The sequence below is a fragment of the Micropterus salmoides genome, unplaced genomic scaffold (assembly GCF_014851395.1).
Source record: "Micropterus salmoides isolate LMB-PRFRI ecotype aquatic unplaced genomic scaffold, ASM1485139v1 Ms_hic_scaffold_16, whole genome shotgun sequence".
NCBI lineage: Eukaryota > Metazoa > Chordata > Actinopteri > Centrarchiformes > Centrarchidae > Micropterus > Micropterus salmoides.
The window spans coordinates 32,819,872-32,847,227 of NW_024040707.1; the positions used below are offsets into that span (position 1 = coordinate 32,819,872).

Here is a 27,356-nt window from a genome sequence, read left to right on the forward strand (position 1 = left end):
GAAATGTGAGGACGGCCCAACCAGACGCAGGAAGCCAAGCATGTTGTGAACCATTGATTTAATATTTTACAATATATTGTATTTTACAGGCCTATATGTGTTTTATTAATTAAGAAAGTAATTATAGCTGTAAAACAAATGAAGGGTTTTACATTTGAATTGTGGTGAAGTATAACATAGCAGAAGATAGAAATAGGCCTACATCAAAGTTAGCTTAGTTACTTTTCACCGCTGGAAATAAACAGTCTATCTAATAACTGGTGTGATTATTTGATTGACAGCACTTTAACAGAAGCCCACAGTAGGACATCTTCTGGTGGATTTTCAAAGTAAAGCTCGCTAGGATCCGGCCAGCGGTGCTGTTTCGCCGTTTGTTCCGCTGTGTTCCCGCCCCTTCCTTTTGGTTTCGCCCAAAGTGGCCCGAGCAGCAGCTCCTCAGCCTTTATCCCTCTGTTGCCGCTGCCGAGGATGATGCGGGTGATGAGGAGGATGCTCTGCAGCTCTGAATGAAGCCACAGTCGATGGCCCGCTGCTGGACGGCTGCGCGATGAAAGCGTTGGCTCTTTACGGTCAGACACCGGGAAGAAGAACTCTCATTATGGATCTCTTATATTTCCTCTGGATGCTGCCGGCGGTGTGGGCTGTCGAAGGTGAGCCGATGTTTAACTCTTCTTCCATTGAATGTCTGAGTGTGTGCGGACATCATGAATGTAGAACCACAGCAGACAGGAATGTTAAAGCTCGGTGCAAACTCGTTACTGCTGGAGAGGAATGAATCTTTAATTCATTATAGGCCGCCGAAATAATCTGCAGAAGGCTACAGCCGCGTTGTCTCGACAGGCATCATTATTATTATTATTATTGGGTCTATAGGTCCCCGCACTGTGATTGGTCACTCTGACCTGGTCCTGATCAGCGTGTATGCCTCTGCAACATGTGTGCTTATATAGGTTAGGCTGCTGTATTAAATATGCAGGACTATGTGAACAGCACATACAGTAAACATGCAGCTCTCCCCTGAGAGAGTGGTGAACCTCCAGGATGAGGATGAGTAGGAGCATTTATGGAAATTAATGGAAATCTACCCATGCATAAAAAAGACAATTATCATTTCTCCGCTGAGCAGCCGAACATTGTTCAAACCACAGAACTTTATGTTGAATTTTGTTGTTTCCAAAGAATTTGTCAAATGTTGTATGTGTAAAATATTTCCATTTGATGGTGCAGCCATAAAAACTATACTGAGTGTATCAACATCCATCCATCCATCGTCAACTGCTTATCCTGCGTACAGGGTCGTTACTGTATCAATAGTAAACATACATCTTTGTATCAACAAGATGATACAAACACATATAATAGGATGGTGTTAACAGCCTTAAATCCTTCTTAAAGCATGTGATGTGGGACTTAAATGTGAGGGCTGTGGCTTCATAGTACATTTATATACTGTATATTTATGTATTTTCAGTATATATATTATTCATACCCATGCTAAATTTTAATTCAATAGGTTTCATCTGGCTGGAAATGACAATGACATAAACAAGTGACAAACACAGTAAGATGATGTGTTAGAGATGTTAATGATAAATCTTACCTATGTGTTTTTAAAAATTTCTACTAAAAATGCCATGCCTCAAATTATTCATACCCCCTAACAAAAATCTCAGTAATCAATGGCAAAGCCTTTATTTGCCATCACAACAAGCTTTTTGCATGTCTCCACTGGGATTTTGGACCACCCCTCTATTGCGATGATCTGCAGGTCTTTGAGGTTGGAAGGACTCCTCTGGCTGTATGTTTCAGACCATTGTCTTGTTGAAAGATCCAGTGTTGCTCAGATTCATCAGGATGGGATGGTGGTGATCCTTGCATTCTTCTTGGCCTCTCGCACTACCCTTCTTGCCAGGGCAGGGGTCACTTTTGGCTTAATACCACGCCCTTTGCGTGGTCTTACAGTGAGTGACTCCTTGTACTTTCTAAATATGCATTGCACTGTGGCCACCAGCACCTGAAACACTTGGAAATGGATTCCTAGCTTTTCCCTGTCTTGTGAGGAGCCACAATGTGCAGCTGGAGGTCCTCAGTAATCTCTTTAGTTTTAGACATGATTTGCAGTAACTAGAACTACTCAATTTATAGGTGATTAGAATGCTCATTAGAAATGGTAGAGAAAGTTGCATTTTCTCAAAGGTTTTCAATAATTTGAAGGGGTATGAATAACTTTGGGCATTTAATATTTAGTACAAATAAAATAAAACAAATAGGATTTATCATTAACATCTGTAACACATTATCTTACTGTCTTTGTCACTTGGTTGGTAAAATAAAAAATCACTATGAATCAAAATGTGGGAGATATTAATTTATATATATATATTACAATCTGTCTATCACCATAGTGGCCATCACCCCCCACATGCATCCCTGTACCCCCAACTCATTTTTCCCCAGAACTGCAGAAACCAGCCAGTTTTCCATCACTGGAATAATAACAATACATTTTCTGTCACCTAAGGACACTTAACATTAACAGGTCATACAGTTTATACATAGTTAAAGATAGAAGTTGCAAGTGCATTGATAAGATGCATATTATAAAAACAGAATACAAATTATGAAGCACCAGGAGAGGTTGGTCTAAAGATGTGAATTTTCAGCTTCGATTTAAAAGTATCTCCAGATGTGCACTGGTGCAAGCCCGGAATATTATACCGCCTCAGGTCATTGTCACACAGATGAACTGGGGCCCCCTGAGAGTCTCGGCACTCACCTGGCGTGGTTTGTAAAGCTGCCTTTTCTGACTGCTGTGTCTGCTGGATGAGTATCTGTGTCCTCTCAGTGCTCGCTGCAGCTGGCATGATGTTCACCTCTGCTTGTGATTTTCTAACAGCACATTTAAAACCCCAAAACTGAAACACAATGCTTTACCACAGAGACATTTCAGGCAGCCCAAAAGGTGCACTTATTTTTGCTCATTGTGGTTAGAGCTGCTTCTAAGTGTAGGCACCGGTGTTTTGGTTTTTGGGTGTGGTGATGGCACAGTGACCTCTGACATATATAGCAATTGTAAGTTGCTTTGGATAAAAGCGTCAGCTAAATGAACAAATGTAAATGGTCCTTGACCCATGCTGGGACTGAAAGTCAGGATTTCTCGGCCTCTTCTGCTGCTGACCTTTCTCTCTTCAGTCTGTCCTAACCTTATGGAAGACCTTGTAATGCTGCAGAGGACTGGGTTTTATTTTGAAAGGAAAAAGACATGTGACATTATTTTTAGATGTGAACATGTCTTTCATACCTAACATACATTAACCTGCTCTGCATCAGTGAACACGAGCCAGAGCTGAATAACTGGAAGTGAAGTTCTTTAATATTCAATTCAATTCAGTTTTATTTATATAGCGCCAAATCACAACAACAGTTATCTCACAGCGCTTTTCATAAAAGAGCAGGTCTAGACCGTACTCTGTGATGATATTTACAGAAGCCCAACAGTTCCCACCAAGAGCAGCACTAGGAGACAGAGGCAAGGAAAAACTTCCTTTTAAGAGGCAGAAACCTGGAGCAGAACCATGGCTCAGGGTGGGCGGCCATCTGCCTCGACCGGTTGGGGGTGAAGGAGAGAGAGAGAGAGGGAGAGAGAGAGAGAGAGAGAGAGAGAGAGAGAGAGAGAGAGATGTAAGGAGAGAGAGAGGGGAGGGAGGCAGCCAACACAATATACACACAGAGGTACACACAGTGAAGGTAATGTTGCTATAGACTAAATGAAAAATGGTACAGATATTTATAGTAGTGTTAATGGTAAGAGAGAGAGCGAGAGAGAGACTACACAGTATACACACAGAGGTACAGACAGTAAAGGTGATGTTGCTATAGACTAAATGAAAAATGGTACAGATATTTATAATAGTGTTAATGGTAACCATCGTAATGTTAATATTAAATAAGACATTAAACATCCCGTAGGCTGGTTTCAGATAGAACTTCATTTATTTATTTTCAGACTCATTTTACCAAAAGGAAAACACAAAGCTGACATCTGAGGACTGGAATCAGGAGTCTACACACAGCCTCTCTCTCAGGCTGGGAGTTGTTCACTTGTTGTCATCAGTAGGCTGCTGCAGTGATGATAAATCACTGAAGGGCTGGAAAGTTTCTTTCACAGCCTGTGAGTGTCACTTCACAGCCGTGCTAACACTGGAAGCAGATAAATGTGCTCATGTGCCTGAAACAAGTGCTCGTAACATCCTCAAAATTGATCTCTGTTCATGTCCCATCAGTAATGTTTGCTCTGGGTCCAGATCCTGTGAAGTGAAATCTTAATCCTGCAGCATACAGGGAGCTTCCAGCTGTTAGCAGTTTTTGATTTATTGAATTTTTTTTATTGGTTGTAAATATAAAAGTGGCGCGCCTCTAATAGGATGCCCCAACTACAAAACCCATCCAAATAAGCCAAAAAGCTTATTTCCGTTGTGATCATTTTTGGTGAAAATGCAACTGGTAGGTTGCTAGCAGCTTCTATCGTTTCTCTTTAAAAATAAAATTCAGTAACATTACAATATAATAATAATTATATATTGTAAACAGTTTTTGTTTGTCACAAAGCAGCTCCATAAATAAATGATTTTCCCAGTTTGGTGTGAAGGAACCAGACTGACTCCGCATCTGAAAGGAGGCTAATAATCCCTCATTGTGCAGGTAAACTGTAAGCACACAGTCTGAACTGTGATGGATGCTCACAACAGACAGTTTTAGTGAAGTCCAGTTATTACTGATGGGAATGATAGACAAAACAGTAGGATCCAAGTATTGGAGCCGAAGTTGTATTGCTCATAATTGCATTGTCTTGTTGCAGCCTTTGTTGTTGCTGCTGTTCACAGGAACAGTGCTGCGTGATAATTGTTTCCTTCACAGGAAGACTTGTGATTAGGCACAGTTCACAGGGCTGAGGAGAAACGCTCATCAGCCTGCAGGAGCAATATCAGATGCTAAGTCATTTATTAAATTCCTGCTGAGACAACGGCCCTGCTGTTTTTATTCACGTTATTACATTATACTGTTTTTCTTAGCTTTATTTTAGTATTTGAGATTGTTCCACACAGACTAACAGATGCTGGTTACTTCCTTTTCAAGTCTAACTGAAATTATATTTTATAATCTTTAGACTTGTAAAGAAGTGAAGATATTTAAATGTGACATATTGATGTTTCTCAGCAGGTGTACACTTTAGCTGCACAAGAGACCAGCAGGCAGTTCGGAGCACTTGACTTTATAAATCTGCTGCTGATCTGCTGGTTCCTTGTTGCTCATGATAACAACACCAGGGAGGTTCATGTTTCTATATGTAAATGCTCCGTATTTGTATAGCGCCTTTCTAGTCTTTTCGACCACTCAAAGCGCTTTTACACTACATCTGCATTCACCAGTCACACACATTCATACATTGAGCCTAAGTGGTTCAAACGGAAACTAGCATTCACACTCATTCATACACTGGCGGAATAGCCGCCAGGGGCAATTCGGGGTTCAGTATCTTGCCCAAGGACACTTCGACACGTAACTAGGGGGAGCCAGGGATTGAACCGCCGACCTTCCGATTAACGGCCAACCCGCTCTACCTCCTGAGCCACAGCCGCCCCTATATGTATTGTAGCAGACCTAAAATTTATAGTTATGCATTTTAATAAATTTATGAGAATTGATACCCAATTATGAATTTTAAGATTCATAAAATCAATGTTCCTCGTTTCAGGGCACCACCGGAGTTGTTATAATCCTAGAGACTCCGGACCTCTAGGTAGTTTTAATAATTATACAATTATTACTAGTGATCAGTTAGTTAATAATCGCTCAATTATCTTAAATCAGTCAGTCAGTCTCATATCTAAAGGGTCAATTCTCTCGGCAGGGACGTAGAAATAGGCAACACACACAGCTCTTGATTATATTACAGCGAATTTTTTCTCTAACTAAGGTGATAAAAAGATGGTTGGATACAGGGAACAAACATTTTCTGAACAATGAGCCTGGAGGTTCGATTGTGGTAAGCATTTGACTCATACGGCATAGAAGAGCTACTGAAAGTAAACTAATGCTGTGATTTTAGGAGTTAAAATGGACATCTGATCACAGGACGTGTGTTAAGTCTTGTCGACAGCCTGCTTTTGGCCTGTTGCACGGGTCCCACACTAGCTGCCCGATCCTGGCTTTTTGCTAGGGATTCTCCGGGGTTCTCCGTGTCCGATTGAAAACGCCTCCTCCGTAGGCTGTTTTCAGGTTTCCTTCGTTGTAGCTGGCGAGACCACGTGGCTTGGTCTGACCTCGGTGAATTTGGCTCGACAAAAAAGGCTTAAAATGGAACTTGGTCGTTCCTGAATTAGTCCAGTGTAACTTAACGGACTCATAACTTTAACAAACAAAAGAAATAAAGAAAATAAACCAAACTGAAGGCAGATCGATGTCGCGGCACTTCAGGTGTGTAGCTTCATGCGAACAAAAGGCCGGTCTCGCTGGCCGAGTCTGGGCGTTGCCTGGCGAGGCACGCCGAATGCGTGCCGAAGCGTCCAGGGAGCAGAGCAGAGAGGAAGAGAGCCAACAGCGAAGGGAAGAGAGCGAGCAGGTCGCGTGTCGCTCTTTTGTTGTCTGGGGCGTGGTTCCCCGGGGGGCGTCTCAGGTTTCCCAAGGGACTGCCTTTCTAAACTTAATGTCTAAAAGAAAAGAAATCTATTTGCACGTCTTATAATCAAATATTTTCCACAATCGAAACTCAATGGTTGAACGGTTGTACCGTTCTCGGCATTTGGTAACAGGAAACAATTGTCACATTATTGGTCAGGATATTTATACATTTAACGGCATTTCCGACGAGGGCATGTAATACTTATTTCGCCCACTTGGGGGAGCTCAGGTTACATGAGGAAAGCTTGGATTAGATGAAGGAGTGTCTTGCTGAAAATAAAAACACTTCTTTTCAGCACTAATATCAACAACGGATAGCAACAACAGTTAACATAACTACTCAAATAGAGGCAAACGTAATCAGGTAACTAAAGATTTAATTAAACTTAATTAAATGCTTTGAGTCCTTTTTACATTGAAAGTTCGGCTGTCCTGGATTATGTCACACTTAGGTGAGACAAGGAGTATCCCTTTGATGGGATAATAAACAGAGCAAAGTCAGTTGTCACGGAAACATGTGGGTGGGGGGGGGGACCTGAAAACCAAACAGGGCACATTCTGTTGTTGCAGGTAATTAAACCCAAATGTAACACATGTGGTGCCACGTTGTCACACAACCATCTCTGCAGCCATAGTCTTAACTGCACAGTACGTAGTAGATGCAGACTTGGTGAATACAGCTTACCCTGACGTTGAGCAGGTGCGTCTCACGGTCTGCTAATTGAAGGAATCCACAGAATCAGCAGACCGTGAGGGGGCAGAGCATCCACAGTTTAGATGCTGCGTCCTCAAAGCTCGATCACTTTGGGTCTGAAGGCGAGCGCGTGGTAAAGACAGCAGGTTTTACTTGTTCGACCTGAGAGAGCGAGCTGATGAGTGAGGGTGTAGATCTTCAGCCACATATGCAGGAGCCGTGCAGTGCTCTGTAAGTAAGAGTCAGGATCTTGAAGTGGATCCTGTATGCGACAGATCTCAGTATAGGAGTGATGTGAGACTGTCTTTTTGTCCTAGAGAGGAGCCTTACAGTAGTTTTGGATCACCTGCAGACGATCAAGGACAGACATGCTAAGGGATGAGAACACTGGGTGCGTTCTGATCGCCCTGTAGTTCCCTGTTAAGTGGACTGCACACGGTATTCGGCTATTTTAAGTGAGATTCCAAAGCGCAGGGAGCACAACATGTTCAGTTCAAAGGGCACTGTGAACGGTGTAGGGATAAAGGGAACAACGGTTCATCAGTTCACAGGAAGTTGAGAAGAAAGATTACCTATAAGCCTTTGCGCCTGATAGGAGCGGCAAAAACTAACAATGGAGCTGGCAAAAGAGTTTGTATATCTGTAACTGTTGTTGTTGTAACTAATGTTATCATTATTTAAATGATTATTTCAGAGGTTAGGTTACCTAAAAACAACAATGCTCATATGAACCTTTTTAAGAATGACGCTGCATATCTTGAAAATTAATCCAATCACATTCATTCACAAGTTACATACATTTTAATAGAATATCACCACGGTAGAACATGGCAGAAGTTGCGTGTGCTTTGATGATGTTGCAGGGTGTTCCGAATGGAAGACTTTTCTTGAGGGAAGTTCCCTTAACTGACATTCCCTGAGCAGGGAGTGCTGTTCATGTTCACTGTGGATCGGAACGCAGCCACTGTGTTACAGCAGTCGATGCAAGATGAAACAAATGGTTGGACCAGCATCTTTAGTTCAGTTTACTAATATTTCTTCTGCTTGGCTTCCTAACACGGGTGTCAAATGATGCAGATTGGTCAAATATTACCCCTGGATTTCACAGGTTGGAGTACTCATGACTGTTCTCCATCAAAGCATCTGGACCTAAACCGCTCATGGCTGTTAATCTGTAGTCTCCCAGCATCGCCGGCTCTCAGCTGTCAGTCGGCCGATGTCAGGTTAATGGAAAACGCCGTTTTCTGAAATCCAAAAAGGTTGCGGTTGAATTATTAGCACAGTATCTGCAGAGGCATTATAAATGAAATGTCCTCACACAACAAGAAAGAAGGATTCATATTTCAGTTTGATCTTCACGTTATTCAGCCTGACATTTGTCCCAGTTCGTTAGAAGCTTTGAGTTTGTGCTTGGAGAGAAGCCAGCTCGGCTTCGGTGGCCTTTCCTGACATTTCTCAGAGGAGGTCAGTTATCTAAGCCAATCAATATTCAGTGTTTGGAGCAGCTCAGTGCTCTTTAGCCTCTGGGAGCAGTGATAGAAAACACTGAGCTGTAAAACAGCCCGTGACCCAGTTCTTCACTGGCTGACGGCCGCTTCACTAAACTTGGAAATTTGAACTTGATGACTCGATGTTAGCATGACAGAGAGCCGCGGCACGTCTCGTCAGAGGCCAGACGGCGAGCAGCCAGCACCACTAAAGTTATTGTTACTAGCATGTTTTAATTTGTCTCAGAGATCATCTGTTGTCTTTTTAAAAGGTGGAATCAGCTCAGTAACAGTGATGGTGAAGCATGTTACCCAGCTGTCTTTCTGCTTGTTGGATCTGAACTTCCTCTCTGCTCTTCACTCTTCACCTTACATGGACACTTAAAAACAATAAATTAAACAATTAAATACAAACACAAAATAATAAATTGGGTAGATGCACTGATGAATGCACTTTCGTTTTGTTTCCTATAACATATATAAATCCATTGTCGAAATGTATCACCGTTGCTGAATGTGACATGTTTCTTATTTAAGAAAGGATCAGTTCGTGCGAGGGATTGTTGCACAAGTGTTTCATGTTTTACTCAGTGAGCACAGAGCAACACAGCAGGAGGGCCACTCTACACGCCAAAGTCTAACAAGCATCTTTCCTGGTAAACCAGAGGAGGAGCGATGCTTTCAATGTTCACTTCAGCTTTTCAGAGTTTCCCTACAACACAAGCTGATGAATAAGAGGAACTCAATGTGGGGGAACGAATTATAAACCACCCAACTTTAGTCACACCACGTCCTGTTACATTTCCACAGAGGTCCTTCAGTGCATTCTCCCCAACAAAACTCTGAGACTGTGAATCCACTGAAGCATAACTTTTAGTAAAGCATAAAGCCACTGAAGCATGTTCTGTTTCCTCCGGAGATCAGTAGATTTAGTCCATGTGACATCTGCTCATCAGTCTCTGCAGTCTGAGAGGAACGTCATCAGAGCTAACAGTAGAGGAACGCAGTGTCAGTGTGATTTTAGAAGCTTTTTCACTGATGTTTCATTTACACTGCGGGCACAATTAGTAGGCAAACTGTATCCCTCAAGGTAAACCAACATAACGCTCCCAGTCCATCCAAATCTGAATGTTTAACTAAGGAGACGTGAGTCTGTCTTGCTCAGGAGAAGTGTGCCGATTTATGAGGCAGCTAAATTACAAAAATAAGTTCTATGAAACTACTTTTTATTCTTAATTTTTTGAGTAAGTGTATCAACACAAAATGAAAATTAAATAAAATTTTATTTAAAACATTTAGTGACCAATATATTCAATAACTGCCACGAGCCTTCCAGCCACAGAATCATCTTAAGCTGAAGCAGCAACCACAGCCTCCCAGATGCTGGTCAAAGAGGTGTGTTGTGTTCACTGACTGTAAATCTGAGGAATAGCCCACAAGTTTTCACTAGGATTCAAGTCATGTGAGGAAAGGGGCCAGGTCATTATCATCTTTGAGGCCCTTGCTGGCTAACCAAGCAGTGGAGAACTTGGATGCATGTGATGGATCATTGTCCAGCATAAAAATTATGGCCTTCTTGAATGCTGAGGACTTCTTCCTGTACCACTGCTCGAAGAAAGTATCTTCCAGAAACTGGCAGCATGTTTGGGAGTTGAGTTTCAGTCCAGCTATCTCATCCTTAATGATAGCAGCCAGTACCCCTCCTCCACCTTGCTGGCTCCTGAGTCGAAGTGGTGCCCTGTCCATCAGTGATCCAGCCACGGGCCCGTCCATCCCATCCATCAATAGCCACTCTTATTTCATCTGTCCATAAAACCATTGAAAAATCTGTCTTCAGGTATTTCTTTGCACAATCTTGGCACTTCAACTTGTGAATCTTCTTCAGTGGTGGATGTGTTTGACTTTGACATTCCCAAAACATTAAAATGCAAGTACAATCATTAGAAAGAATGCAGATTTGTGAAAAGGGACACCTTTTTTAAGCTATGTGAAGCTTGTAGGGGCCCAAACACTAAGTGTGTGTGTGTGTGTGTGTATATATATATATTTGAAGTACTAACACATTGTCTAAATAAATGCTGCAAATCTATGAAGCCCATGCTACATCTACGGTATAATTTAAAACCTACATACAGAAAACCCTAAGAGCAAACTACCCTAATCCTACTACCCAGTGGTCCAAAGAAATTTATTACATCAGTCTATCATTCTTGGTTAAATAGGTGAAATACAATAAATGTAGGTGATGGACAGCTAAGAAATTGGAAGATACCCTACCTGGAAGATTGCCCCCTTTAGAGCCACAAACAACAGGTCCGTATAACCCTGAAGGTAAGTATGACTGGAAAACAGTTAGGCTATATTAAAATGTAAACCTACATTAATCAAAAAATAGATTCTATGTTAAAAGCACAGAGAGACAGGTTGGCTGAGATATGAATGAGCCCATAAAACACACACTGGCTGACATGCAGTAAATATAATGACCAGCAGACTGTTAACCCAGCGCAAGGGGAGCTCACAATCAATGGGCAAGGAGCAACTTTATCCCACACACAGGATGAGCACTATGCCAGACTATCAGAACAGAGCAAGGAAAAGAAAACCACTAAGACAGTGACTCACTACCTGCAACCCAAACTAAACTAAACAAAGCTCTGCACAGTTGTTGCATTCATATTATTTTGTACACATGTAGGCTATGTATAAAAGATAATAGAAAACATGTTCAAATCCCACCAACTACGCAGACGATCCCTACCTGGGTCTCCTGGCAAAGTTAGCCTCCCCATAACGTTACATGGGGCTCTCCTGGTAACAGCGGTCACCAGCTGCTACAATCGATGCAGCCAGACGCCGCCCTGACCCCAGGCTCTCTTGATGGATAAAGCAATTGTGGCAGGACAGCCACACGGCATGCAGCGTGCAGCTCTTCACGCGGAGGAGAAAAGCATGACACACCCGCGGCTCACCAACAGGTGCCTATCGGACTTTGCTAATTTGCTAATCACCGCGCACACCACTAAACTGCCGGTCCGGCAAGACCAACTGCCCAGTTAATGACAATGTTTTTTCACATCTAGTTTTTGTTATTTTGTTCATCTTCGTTTACGATAATAACCTTGGTCTCTGAGCACCTTGTACTTCTGGACACTCCAGGTAGGTTGCAGTTCTGGAATATGGTGGCACTGGATGATACTGGATTCCTGGTAGCTTCATGTTTAATTCTACTCCAAGTCTTTTGCAGTTAATTGGTGCCTTTTTTTGGCGCCCCAGTTGACTGTTAGCTACAAAATGTTTGATTGTCCGCTGGTCACGCCTCAAAAGTTTAGCGTGAGTTTAGAGTGTTGCATTCCTCTGAAAGACATTTTACAATTTCTGACTTTTCAGTTTCAGTTAAATCTCTTTTTTTAGTCCATTTTACATGATGTAATGAAGCTGCCTAATAATCATGCACACCTTGGTGCGATTCACTTTTACCACTCCCTCCCTCATTACACAAATACATTTCACCTGAAAATGATTAACTCCAATAAGCATTCACGTTTATGTGGTTTAGAGTTGGAAATGTTCATAGAAAAAATCAGAATACTTACTTGCCCAGTAATTGTGCATGCAGTGTAAACTCAAGATGGATAAGCACAGTCAGACCCACTTTTTTCCAGTGTCTTCATCAGTGGATGTTTGCTCAGTTGTCACGGAGATCTGTTGATCCGTGTCGCCTCAAATGTTTAGCTTGACATTTCATTCTTGGTCTTCTAACAAAACAATCCCAACTTAAGGTCTAAGTACGTGCTTTACCCAGAGCTTTCAGCTGCAGCACACAGTCTTCATTAGCAGATGGAGTTTTGAATAAACATTCAGCACATTATTACTGACCCATATTGAATGGTATTTGTTTGTTTAAAAGGGACTGTGCTGAACATAAGGACAATGTCTAAAATGTAAATGAGTCCCTGGCAGGTTGATGCCATAAGAAAAAAACATTAAAACATGGCATGCAGAAAACACTACAAACATACACATACAATCATAAGCAGACAACACAGTAGCATAGATAAACATAAAAGCACAAATTACATAAGCACAGACAAAATCAGACAAGCACAATTAATATGACATGTAAAATACATCAGCCTGTGATTACAGGAATATGTAAAAAACAATGACAGAAGCACTACTGGAAATTATGAGAACATATACTAAATAAAATTATAAACGTAACACTCCCCCCCCCCCCCCCCCCCATTCATCCTGAGCTGAAGTCAAAGATCTTCATCAAAGACTTTCTCTATGTACACAAAAGGCCTATTTCTCTCAAATATTGTTCACAAATCTGCGTTAGTGAGCACTTCTCCTTTGCTGAGATAATCCATCCTCCTCACAGGTGTGGCATATCAAGATTCTGATGGGTATTGCACAGGTGTGCCTTGGGCTGGCCACAATAAAAGGCCACTCCAAAATGTGCAGTTCCATCACACAGCACAATGACACAGATGTCGGAAGTTTTGAGGGAGCGTTGGCATGCTGACTGCAGGAATGTCCACCAGAGCTGTTGCCCGTGAATTGAATGTTCATTTCTCTACCATAAGCCGTCTCCAAAGGAGTTTCAGAGAATTTGTCAGTACATCCAACCAGCCTCACAACCGCAGACCACGTGTAACCACACAAGCCCAGGACCTCCACATCCAGCATCTTCACCTCCAAGATCATCTGAGACCAGCCACCCAGACAGCTGCTGCAACAATCAGTTTGCATAACCAAAGAATTTCTGCACAAACTGTCAGGAACCATCTCAGGGAAGCTCATCTGCATGTTCGTCGTCCTCATCGGGGTCTCGACCTGCAACTTCGCACAGCCATTGAAGAGGAGTGGACCAACATTTCACAGGCCTCAATCAACAACCTGATCAACTCTATGTGAAGGGAATGTGTTGCACTGCGTGAGGCCAATGATGCTCACACCATTTACTGACTGGTTTCCAGACCCCACAGACCCACCCAATACAGTGAAACTGCACATTTTGGAGTGGCCTTTTATTGTGGCCAGCCTAAGGCACACCTGTGCAATCCCCATGCTGTCTGATCAGCATCTTGATATGCCACACCTGTGAGGTGGATGGATGATCTCGGCAAAGGAGAAGTGCTCACTAACACAGATTTTGACAGATTTGTGAACATTTGAGAGAAAAAGTCCTTTTGTGTACATAGAGAAAGTCTTAGATCTTTGAGTTCAGCTCATGAAGAATGGGGGGAAAAACCAAAAGTGTTGCGTTTATAATTTTGTTCAGTGTATTTGATTGTGCAGTAACCACTTTTATAGCTTTGGAAAAGGTGGTGAGAGAAGAAATTTGTCTTAGTATTGTTTTCCAGGTGCGTAGGAAAAGGCTGACTGTCCAAAGGAACTTTTCCTAAATGGTATTTTACAGTCACCTCTGGTAGATGAGTTAAGATTTTGTTTAATGAATTCATTGAGTGGAAGGGGGGCTAAACCATGGAACATTTTATACACAAGCAAGATATCAGCAAAGTTGACCATATTTTCCCAGTTTAAAAAGCCATGCTTCTTTGAAATATTACAATGATGATATGAATTTGACTTCTTATCCATTGTTTTCAAAGCCCGTTTATAAACTGTTTCTACTGACTGTAATGCGGCCCTTCCTGTCTGTGTCCAGCTGGTCATACAGTAGTTCATGTGTGAGAGTATTGAGGCATTGATGCACAACTTTGAGGCCTCTGTAGTTAAATTATTGCTAATGTGTCTAAAATTTACCAAATTAAATTAAATTCTGTTTACAACTTTTTTAACTTGTGATTTAAATGTTAGTTGTGTGTCTAATATAATGACTAAATATTTATTGTGGCCTCTGTTGAGTTTTAACATAAATAGCATTACTGATTTACATAATGTAGTTATTTTAGCCCAAACCGCGATGTTTTCCGTAAACCTAACCCAACTGCGACTGTTTCACAATGTAAACCACGTGTTGAATGTCATGTGACGTAAGTCCGGTGGCATTTTCGCTGGACTGGTACAGGAAATGCTGTGTCGTTTTGGGAGGCATGGACAAACAACCTACAGTATGTTGTCATTTAGTTTGAAGGTGTTGTTGGATAATAATGGGGCCATGAAGTAATGCCATCCTGACATGACGACGCAGGAAGTGATCAGCTGAAGAGAATTTGAGTTAGACACATCAAGTAGGAGAAATAATGATTACAGTAAAATATACGTTTTTAGAAGAGTAAAATGCTCCGTACTTGTATAGCGCCTTTCTAGTCTTTTCGACCACTCAAAGTGCTTTTACACTACATCTGCATTCACCAGTCAAACACATTCATACACTGAAGTGCTCAAACAGAAACTAACATTCACACACTGGCGGAAAAGCCACCAGGGGCAATTCAGGGTTCAGTATCTTGCCCAAGGACACTTCGACGCGCAGCCTGGGGGAGCCGGGGATTGAACCGCTGATCTTCTGATTAACGGCCAACCCGCTCTACCCTCCTGAGCCACAGCTGCCCAGAAGAGAGTAATTTTTTTTTTTACTGGAGAGTGGAGAGAGAGTGCTCAGTGTGTGTTTACTGGGTTCATCATGCTGCAGGGGAAACCTACTGTATGCTGCTTTAATTGCATGAAGGCCAGCAGGCAGCTTGAGGGGCAGACGCTACTGTATCTGTGTGTGCCACCCATTCTCAAGTGGACACATATGGACACATGGTCAGCACCCGTTGGCGTCAGTTTGTATTGTGTCATTTATGATTGCTAAAAATAGGTGTAGTGCATAAATAACAGAAAAGTCTCACATACAGAAAAGTCTTGCAGTCCAACTTGGGTGGGCTGGAAACCGGACTTTCACCAAGAGGCCGGTGTTCGTTTCCCGCGTGAAACAAAAACTTACCATTGATTGTTTTTAGTTAAGTTACATAGGTAACAATAGCTATGTACATTACATAAGTAACATTACTTTTCTGACATAAGTTGAGTCACATAAACAATATAGTTATTTTAAACCAAACCAAATGATCTTTTCTTTATCCTAAACAAACTGTGACATTTGAGCAATATTAATCCCAGGTTTTATTTTGAAAGTCTAACCAGATGTTGCATATTTATTTTGGTTAACTTGACTGCGGAGCCCTACACATCCAAAAACAACAGTAAAGAGAACCCAGGGCGTTAAAAAGAGACGCCAAGGGGTGACGTGGAAATTCTGACGTGGAAATACAGCCGGGCCAGTTCTCAGGCGCCACACCATACAGGTGTCGACAGGAGTTCGAACTGTGCAGCAAACTTTACTTTACAATCCTCAGTGCCAGCGCACTAACCCCAACCTTAAACAGATTAGCTGCTCAATCCCCAGCACTGTAGTCGCCCTGCTGCGACTTAATCATTTTAGAAATGTTTGTATTGAACGTTCAGAAACATCGTTGGTGAATGTGATCTGTCAGGTGGGTCAGGTGGACCTGATCCAGTCTGACCTCCATCATAGGAACTCATCCCTGCACATTACAGAGCAGGTGAGGCTCTTTCTGTGCTGGTTACTAAACAGAACAATTTGACCATCAGCTGTTCACCCTGTGGTAGAGTCCCTCTACAAGCAGCCCGTTCTCGCTCCCAACACATCATGATCTGTGTGTGATATGAATCATATCACAAATCTACTAATACATCATAACTTAAAAGCTCCAGTTAAATAATGTGTGATTAGGAAGAAAGGGTCAGAATTCGTCAGGAAACTGTGCTGCAGTCTCAAAGCAGGAAGCAGCATCGCGGGCAGCACCATGACATAAAACAAAGTGAATTTCGCTGATGTATGCCTGTGGGTTTAATCCAGCGTGGCATACAGAGCGTGGCGCAGCCTACAAGGATTATGTGTGCTGGACTTCGCCCACTCTCTCCTCCTCTTTGCCCTACTTTTCATTGAATCGTGCAGAGAAAGGCAGAATAAGAGCTCTCTCTCTCTCTCTCTCTCTCTCTCTCTATATATATATATATATATATATATATATATATATATATATATATATATATACTGCAGGAATGCAGGGACAGATGGAGCCAGTGGGAAGGGCGGCTGCTATTATTGGTCAGAATGAGCTTTACATGCAGCATCACATCCAGCACAGGGTTTACTGAAATATACATCCTAAATAATAATAATAATGATGATGATAATAATAACAGCTCATTAAGATGGCAGAGCTTAGTACAAAGTGTTGGTGCTCTGGGCTGCAGCTTCATGTCATTAGCGTTCAGCAGCTCCTTCATGTGGAGTGATTTCAGCAGCACAGTGTCCAGTCAGTTGTGTTCAAACAGCAGAGACAGAGGAGCTGCCATGACGAATGTCTAGTCACGAAAGGAGGGCAACATATACTAATGCACCCCCGCCCTCGCCAGCCCACGCTGTCCCCATTTCCCTGCTCCAGCTCCCATCAGCAGCTCCAGCCAATCACAGCCCGCCTGCATTTTAGATGCACAACTGCAGCAGTGCTCTCCATTATTAACAAATATATGAACTTGTGTTTTCGAAGCTCCTGTCTCTCTGATCCCTCTGATCAGGACACATTTCATGTTTGCTGAACACAAAACTCATCTGCATGACACCAGAAGAAGAACCTGTATTTTTCTGTCTATGGTTTATAGCAACCATAGAAAATGCAGTATCAACATTTATATTATGCTGTACACTAATACTGTATGTGCTATACATACAGTGTATACAAATACAAACATATATAGCCTACATATCTTAACACGGTGTATTATATGAAGATTGTACTTATACAATATTGTCACAGTGGCACAAACAACTAAGATGGATCTCAAAGTCCTTGTTGTGTAATTTTACTTTGGCAAAATGTATTTTTTGTACATGGATTTATTTGAAGACACAGCTATGTGGAGAACCTCAGCAGGAAAGAAAAAAAGCTGTACAAGTTTGTGTTTTTCTTTCTGACCTAATTTAAACCAGGGTGATCAGTGTTTCCCCAGGGAGTTTTTTTCTTTCAGGGGGATGGTCTGTGTTTTACAGTTTAAGCACATTTTGTCATCAGAAAAAGTGGAGACACATCTGCAATCATGTGGTGGATTAGCCCCGCCCTCACTGAAACACCGACACAGAGAGTGCAGAAGCCTGTAAACACCAAAACACAGCAGCAGTATTTTTCTGTTTGTTTGGCTTAAAGCTGCACTCATACTGCTGGGAAAAGCCCGAGTTTTAGAAATTGCATCAACAGATGCAGATTCCATGATATTTTATGTTTCTGTAAGGGTGGGGGCGTTGTAGGGGGAAATACTGGGTGATGAAAGAGGCTAAAAAGCTCTGTAGAGCTGGGGTGAACAGTAGCATTGGTTCATCATCTTTCACATCATAGAAACATTCACATTCTCATCTCAGTTCATCACTTGGTCAGCACCCCTTGGTGTCGCTTTTGGATGTCAGTCATTTTTCAACTTTTAAGGCTCCTTGGTCAAGTTAGCAAGAATAAATATGCAACATTCAGTTAGACTTTCAAAATAAAAGTACTTGTTAAACTTGTGAAATGTTGCAATTTGGTTAGGTTTAGGCTCCAAAAGTACTTGGTTAGGTTTAGTAAAACGTCATGGTTTGGGTTAAATAACTGCGTAGCGTACATCAGTTAACTTATGTTACTTAAGTAATGTAACCTACATAACTTACATAAAAACAGTCCGTGTTGAGTTTTTGTTTCACAAGGGGAAACGAACGCCAGTCTCCTGGTTGAAAGTCCAGTTTCTGGGCCTCCTCCCACCCCAACCACCTCCTTACTCTGACTTTTCTGTAAGATATCCTACACCTACCATTAGCCATCAAAAGATCATAATCCCTGTCTACTAACAGTGGTGTCTTTATAATATGTTGTTGAAAATTGTGGCATCTCTTAAATTGTGTTGTATCGTATCTATTTTCAATGTTTACCTGTGTTACCTTGTACTGTGATGACCTGACGGGGGACTACAGATGCAAAGTAGCCTTTGGGCTAATTCTGGCATACTTACATCGCTGAAAAGCTAAGATGTCCGTTAATATGCACTGTCCCTTTTAAATAAATTAAAAAAAAATAAAAAATTTCACCAGGGACACATTCATTGGATCCAATGTTCACTTAGAGACCATTTCCTTTAGTCGATTTGAGAACTTTGGCTTATTCGGTAGAGTTCTGGTTTCAACTCAGGTGAATCAGCAGGTTCTACTCCTGGATGTCGCTGTGAGTCAGCTATGTGGAAAACACAGAATACTTTAGACTTTGTTGTCTATACGAAAATGAAGCTTTAACTGGTGTAATCAGAGCTGCAGTACAGAGACACGTTCAGGGCTTCACCCTCTTCTGTCCCTCCTGCTTCCTTCTTGGCTGAGTCTGTGGGAATTGGTATTGGGTCAGTGCTCGTGGCCTCTTTATTCCTGTTTAGCGGCGGCTCTGACACCTGGCTCACCGCTCCCTCCCAGCTCCTCATTAATCGTCGCTGATACTAACAGGAAGCGAGCAGCCGGAAAAATGGGCCATTTAGATCCAACAGTGGCTGCTCGCATTTCTGAAAATCCAAACGAGACTGGCATTAATAATGTAAAGTTAGAATCTTTGTGTTGACATGAATCTATAACACAAACACTTTGTTTTGTAAGTAAAACTGTCTGGAGTTCAAAAAATGGTTGATTTTGGTAAACAGTAGCACATGTGTGATTTTAATGCTAAATATAACCTGATATAGTGCCAAGTTGTATATAAATTGTAATTATATAGTGCCAGGTTATATATAGTCAATTGATTTAAATTTTTTATTTGTCCCAAATGGGCAATTTGTGCTGCAGCGAGGGTAAAAACACATAGGGCCTTATTTTAACCATCTGAGCGCACTGCGTGAAGCGCGTGGTGCAGGTGCGTTTGGGGCGTGTCCAACTCTAATTCTAGTAGCTAGTTTAAAGGCGGAAAAAATGGTCGTACTCAGTCTGTGAATTAGTCATGGGTGTGTGAGCGTCATCTCCCTTTAAAAGCCAGGTGCGATTGTACATTGGTGCATTGCTATTATAATGACGGATGAGATAGATCAGATCAGTTGACTGATTGAACTGCAGACTGACAGCAGAGGGGGGATATGGACAGAAGTGTGGACTTAATATATAAATTATATATAAATATTAATATATAAAAACTGATCATGAAGCCTGATGTTCCTCTGCAGCTCTGTGGCTTCATATCAGTGAAGCAGACTGGGTCACATCTCTCTCTCTTCCACTGGTTTCTTTATTTGTGTTTTATTGATGTATGTGTCTTTAATAATTTCCTTTCATGATTAGAGAGGCTGCTGTCAGTCATTTTAAACGTTTCCATGTGTGCAGTAAAATACTTTAGACCTCTGATGGAGCTCAGGACTGATCAGGAGGACGGCTGCTTCACTCCAAACAGTTTCACTGTATGAACCTGGACTGTGTGTGAGACCTTTTGGAGGTGTAGAACTCCTGTCGGCGTGTCGGGAGATTACAGTCGAGTTGCAGTTGCTTTCTGCTGCCTCAAGATGTGCCAACAATACACCTGATCACACCCCATTTTCAGACCAACACTCTCATGGGTGTACAGATGGCTACAAGTGCATTTGCTTGGCGTGAAAATGCACAATAAACTAGAGAATTTTGTGAACGAAAATTAGATTTTTGTGATTTATTAATGAAAATCACACCTTATACATCATTACTGAACAGCTTCGGAACTCAAAACATGTTTATCCAACCCTTTGTGTAACATCCATATGCAGGTTTTCAACAAAATGTGCCTAGAACAATGAAATAAGGCAGCCTCATGGACAGCGTGTACATTATAGATAACCTTTACGACGTGTTTCTCACCAAATCATCCCATCCACACACATACATCCAAAACAACTGGCAATAAACCATCACGATCGCATTCTATTACATTATTTTATGATAAAGATGGTATTTGAGTTACATACCTGTGTCAAAGGGATCGCTGATCCTGTTGTGTTGTTTCCTCGGTAAAATAGCTTGCGGCTGCGTGTAGTGTTAGCTTCCGTCGCATTCCAAACTTCTTATTGAAACTTCACATAGACTGTATATAAATGCTTCTGCTGTGAAAACTGTTCCTCTTTGCCATTACGTAATGGTAAGTCAATCACTCCTCCACATCTGTCACAGTCCATTGAGATAAATGTAAATGCTCCGTACTTGTATAGCGCCTTTCTAGTCTTTTCGACCACTCAAAGCACTTTTACACTACATCTGCATTCACCATTCACACACATTTATACACCGAGCCTAAGTGCTCAAACAGAAACTAACATTCACACACTGGCAGAACAGCCACCAGAGGCAATTCAGGGTTCAGTATTTTGCCCAAGGACAGTTCTACACGCAGCTTGGGGGAGCCAGAATTGAACCACCAACCTTCTGATTCACAGCTGCCCATAAAATGGCAGGCCATATATTTCTGTCTCGGCCTCCTAACTCAGGGTGCAGAATACTACAGAGTCGTTTTCATTGGCTAGAAATCATCACATTACCTTCCTCTGATTGGGTAAAATAAAACATTCTGTGTCTCTCTATCATTAATTGTTTCTAAGCTATAATAACTTTTGTCCCATATTCTTACGATTAATCCATCCTCTAATTAGTCATGAAATGAATCTTGTAGTTCCTTGATGCTACACACACAACATATTAAGTGTAGGCCTATATTAAAATATGGTAACATGTAAAATAAAATAAAACAATATATACAGTTATTTATATACATAAACGTATAACCCTAACCCCCAAACATTCCACACGCATCTGGGGTGAAAGTAAACAGCAGCAACCAGGTGAACATGAAAGTTTCATCTTCACAGTCTGACATTTTAGAGTCCATCTTGACTACGTTTGAGCACCAAGCATCATCGATGTAAAACACAGAGTCCACCTCCTCCCATCTTGCCGGATTCATGCGCTCACAGCTCGGAACATGGACCACCTGCCGAGTGCTTGATCCGGGATGTTGATGGGGCAGGTCTCTGTGACGATTTGGGCACAACAGTCTCTGAATTCCGTTATCTGGGGAGTATGAGTCGCATTTTGTCCAGACCAGATCTCTTAAATCCAAGCTGGGCCAGCATGGCTCCTCTCCTGGCTCTTTTTCCTCTCCTCTGAGCGATCACTGCAGCCAGCATGGCACCTGGTCCGGTTGTTTAGGCCAGGTGGATCGTAGTCTGCTGGTCTTTAATCCAAAAACCCCGTCTTCATCTTCCAATGACTGTATTTATGTCAGAGGTAACACGTGTTACAAAAGTGTAACCAGCGTATGAGACTGGAGAGTTTTAAGTACTGATGAGAAGTCAACAGAAAGAATCTGACCTGATTTCCTCGGGCAGGCTGTTCCAGAGCCTCGGGGCCCTGATATAACAAGGCGAGAGGCCATGAAGAGCTTTAAAAGTGATCAATAGAATTTTAAAGTCAATTCTAAAACATACTGGGAGCCAGTGTAATGAAGCTAAAATAGGAGTAATGTGGTCATATTTCTTTGTTCTGGTTAAAAGCCTGGCAGCTGAGTTCTGGACAGTCTGGAGTCGATCAATAGATTTTTGGGTTAAACAGGTGAAAAGGCTGTTGCAATAATCCAGGCGTGATGAGATGAAGGTGTGTAAAATGGTCTCTGTGTCCTTTAAAGTTAACATAGACCCAGACTTATCGTGTCTAGTTGGACAGGTATCTTACTGATGTGTTGTCAATGTGCAATGATTCATATCACCAGAATGATGTTCAGGGCATCAGGGGATAAGTTCACATGCGTTTCTGTCACTTGCTCTTTGGACATAAAGAAACTGAAAGCAGTTTCAGCTGATTTACACCAACTTCATTAACATAAAGGCACCCCCCACCACCACCACCACCTTTAGATTTGCCTGTAAGCTAATGGGCACCCCGAATCCTTATCCCACAGCCATGTCTCAGGCCCCATCCACACTACTGCCATTTGGAATGCCTCTTTAACCAGGTTTGGTTTAGTCTGCAAATGTTTAAACTTTAAGGGCTGCAACCATCTTTTGAATATGGATTTATCTACAGATTCTCTCACTGAGGGAGCTGGAACCAGAGAACGTTTGGGTTACTGCACCTGAAGAATGACTGAAACAATTAATTTATTATCAAAATACTTGATCAGCTAGTTGATTTATTGACTAATATTTTCAGCTCTCCAGGTGCACAATTAGAATAATTTCACATGGCAGAGATCCAGTGAACGCTGTAGTTCTTCAGTCTGTCCTGTGCTGAAGAAGAAAGTTGAGGGTGAAAGCAGTGTTTGAAGATTCCTTCTGCTCTGTTTGTAGGCTAATGGCTGCTTTTATGCAAAGTCTCACTGAAAGTGTGTGTGAGTGTGTTCAGTGGTGTGTATGAGGAGGGAATAACATAGGCAGACAATAAAAGCACCAGAATCAAACAATAACACACATAAAAGTCTGATTATTATCTTTTGTAATGAGAGTTGGGAGCGTGGCGGTGAGTAGCGAGGAGCTGTGATTTAAATCCACAGCATCATCTCCCTCACAGCCGCTGAAGAAGGAGCTTTACTCAGCAGCAGACTCTCAAGATGATCTGAATAATTGAACATGGGTTGGAGTCCCATCAGCGTGGTTTCCCCGCTCCATGGTGGGGGGTGGGTGCGAGATCATGGATCAGATGCTTATGGGTGTCGTGACAGAGAGAGCAGAGGGACTGTTAGGGTGTTGTGGTATTTAGTTGGTGCTCAGAATACAATTAGTTTTCTAAACTCATGAATCTGTTGAGTAACAGATTCATGAGTTTAGACAACTGGGGTAAACTGCAGGACCACATTGTTCACGTTATAAAGTCAGCAACCAGGAACTGTGCCATCGATCTGAAATCAATGTGTTTCTTCACAGTTCTGATGTCGTGAAGTCCTGAAAACATAAAACTTACTAAACACGATTTATTTGAGACTATACTCATGAACAGTCAGATAGCTCGTCCTGGATCTGGGACTGCATCACTGTTATTGATCCATCATTTAATCTGCCATGACTCTTTCTCGCTGCACACATGTAGCTACACACAGGAGAATACCAGGACTGCAGCTTTGATTAATTACTCATTAATTATAATGAATTGTTCATGACACATCTCATCTGGTGATTAATTGAGTTACTAGATGACGGCATGAATTACTTTATTAAATTTATAGCCTGTCTCCCAGAGGCAAGTCATTTGTTCTTTGTTTCAGGCAGAGCATCAGTTTAATACATTACAATACAAGAGAAACAGAACAATTGTTTAAGCTTCATTGTTGATGTGAACAACTTTAAAGACAAGCGAGGCTAATTAAAATGTAGACAAAACTCCAGAAAGGCACACTGGTTACTTTCACTTCTGTGAGGTTGTTCAGCTTTGAATTAACCTGTTGAACACCGACGCCCCCGCCCCCATATAAATATATTACTAGCACAGAAATAGTTTGGATCGCAGCTTGAACACTGTGTCACTAAGTCAGATAATAACTTTGTAAGTAAATGCAAACTGTGATTTTATTGTATGTGTTTCATCCATCCATCCATCGCCAACCGCTTATCCTGCGTACAGGGTCGCGGGGGTCTGGAGCCTATCCCAGCTGACATCCCAGCCACTGCCTTTCGCCCCACCCTGGACAGGTCGCCAGTCCATCGCAGGGCCACACATAGACAGACAACCACTTACACTCACATCCACACCTAAGGACAATTTTATAGACTGTATGTGTTTCATTTCATTATAAAATTTCAGGATTCTTATGAGCTCTTTATAGATTGGTTATGGCCTCAGAGTGACATAATGACAGCATAAACCAACAACAGCTCTTAACTTCCTGTAAAGATTTACACACTATTTCTATACATTTATTCTGTTGATTTGTTTCAATGCAATCTTATAAATTCATTACTGAAATTTTAAAAATGATTTGCCTGCGCAGCCCTGTTTTTCTAACTCTGCCATTTAAATTTTTGTCTTCTGCAGAAGTACTAATGGATTCAACAACAGCTACAGCAGAACTGGGCTGGACCATCCATCCGTCACAAGGGGTGAGCAGAACAAACCAAGACACTGTAAAACATACAGCCAATATACGAATGTTGTAGAACACTGTCTCTTGCCTCCAACCTGATTCCATTTCTTCGTCTTTAAGTAAAACCTAATGAGTTTCCAGCTCGCATCTGAAAATCCACACATGCCTTTTTAAAAAATATAAGTGTGCAAGATCTCTATGTACTCCATATATTATAATTTATACAGTAGAAACATAAATAATCCATGTTAAGATATGGCCTGTATACATAAGATATAAGGCAACTTCCTCTATGTGTACCTTGACTCAGAGCATCTCAAACATCCTCTGGCCTTAAAGGCCCTGTCCTCATGAAATATGGCAGCACTGGATCTTAAAATTACCAACGTTACGTCTTCCTGGCAAGCAAAGGTGGGTGTTACATCCTGTCTCCTCCCAAAAGCCAACATTATACACAACATTTAATTCAACCATAAACAATTTTTTCCATTTAACAAATGCTTTTCTGCGCCTAAATGTAACCAGCTCTGGGTATTCTGGTTGTGTTCTTTGGTGCACCTGAATACGGATTAAAAAGTTCACAGTCCCAAACATGAGTTCATTTCATTTGGATTTGGGTGTTTCTTCGCTGTTCATGATTTCTTGTGATCGTTATTCTTTTTTTTTGTGTCTAATTTCCTGCCAGTAGGATTAGATACATAATCTAATGGGTCACAACACCTGTCCGGCATGCAGGTGCCATAAAACACAGTGCGCACGAGTGACAGTCACGTTCGTTAGTTTCTGATCTGCAAAGCACTGCCCTAGAGTGAAGGAGGGAAGTTAAACCATTGGAGGTCAGCTGACGTTGCTCTGTAACCTCAGCACATAGTGATCATATTGGTAGTTTTGACAATCTGTCAGTGACAACCTGTTTAGTTGTTTCTGTTACTGTCAGGAAGTATTTGTAGTTTTTGTACATTTGTTATGTGTCACTGTATCATTGATGTTGTGTGTTGTCTGTCTTCTAGTGGGAAGAAGTTAGTGGCTATGATGAAAACATGAACACCATCCGAACGTATCAGGTGTGCAATGTCTTCGACAGCAGCCAGAACAACTGGGTACGCACCAAATTCATCCGCCGCCGCGGTGCTCAGCGCATCCATGTTCAGATGAAGTTCTCAGTGCGCGACTGCAGCTCCATACCCAATGTCCCTGGCTCCTGCAAGGAGACTTTCAACCTGTACTACTATGAGTCGGACTCGGACACAGTCACAAAATCCTCCCCACCCTGGATGGAGAACCCCTGGGTGAAAGTGGACACCATAGCGGCCGACGAGAGTTTCTCTCAGGTTGATCTCGGAGGCCGCATCATGAAGATCAACAGTGAAGTCCGCAGTTTTGGACCCGTTTCCCGAAATGGCTTCTACCTCGCTTTCCAGGATTATGGCGCTTGCATGTCGCTCATCGCTGTTCGAGTCTTCTACAGGAAATGTCCCACTGTGGTCCAGAATGGCGCTGTCTTCCCTGAGACTCTCTCCGGAGCAGAGAGCACTTCCCTGGTTGCGGCCAGAGGGGTGTGTGTTCCTAATGGGGAGGAGGTGGATGTACCCATCAAGCTGTACTGTAACGGGGATGGGGAGTGGATGGTACCCATTGGGCGCTGCATGTGCAAAGCTGGGTACGAGGCGGTGGAGAACGGTACAGTCTGCAGAGGTAAGGAGCCTGCTGGTGCTGCTATTTCACACCTCTGTGTACTTCTCTTGAGTTCTTGTCTCAGCAGATTTTTTCCTTCTTTGGCATGCTACTTCCCTTCATATGTCATACGATAAACATAACTGAGCAGTTTCAGCCACACCAGCAGCGTGGCTCCAAGAAAGAAAATGTAGGCATGTCAGTCGGTCCTACACTGGGGACTAAAGTGTCTCGAATATTGGATGTGTTGCAGTGTCACTTAGAGACATTCGTGGTCCCCGCCACATGATTCCAAATAACTTTGTTGATGCCCTGATTTTTAATCTGGTAGTGCCATCAGCAGGTCTGTTATCAAGACATTTCACCCAAAACCAAGTCAGTAATGAAAAATCTGTGGATCACCAAAGTCAGTAGGATTCATTGTCTGGGGACTAATAATATGTGTCATCCAAGTCGAGATATTTCAGTCTGGACCGACTGACCAGGGCCAGGCCGCTCTGCAGCTGGTAGTCTCAGAGTCCAGATAGATGTCCACAGGTACAAGAAGAAGGTGTGAGTGAAGAGTGATGTTCAGCGTCTATATCCTCGACTTCTCAAGCAGGCTTTAACTACTTTCCATTTAAAATTGATTAGCAGCACTGTGGGGATTGTCTGCGGTGTGATGATTCATATCCTCTGTCTGCCAGCTGTGCACAGGTTCCCTGCTATTAAAGTCTTCTGACCCGTATCATTGGTCCTGATCAGGCCCTT

General features: G+C 42.1%; 1 protein-coding gene across 2 annotated transcripts in view; it reads left to right on the top strand.

Annotated features, from left to right (window-relative positions):
• The first annotated feature begins 334 nt into the window (after positions 1-334).
• LOC119904994 (ephrin type-B receptor 2-like) overlaps positions 335-27,356 on the top strand; it is a 60,789-nt gene continuing 33,767 nt past the window's right edge. Inside the window, exons 1-3 of one of the 2 annotated variants that reach the window (XM_038721649.1) lie at positions 335-650; positions 24,884-24,948; positions 25,943-26,627. In XM_038721649.1, the coding sequence (XP_038577577.1) occupies positions 548-650; positions 24,884-24,948; positions 25,943-26,627 (853 nt within the window). In that variant the 5' untranslated portion in view covers positions 335-547. The remainder of the gene's footprint in view (positions 651-24,883; positions 24,949-25,942; positions 26,628-27,356) is intronic. The other variant, XM_038721650.1, reaches the window with a different exon arrangement.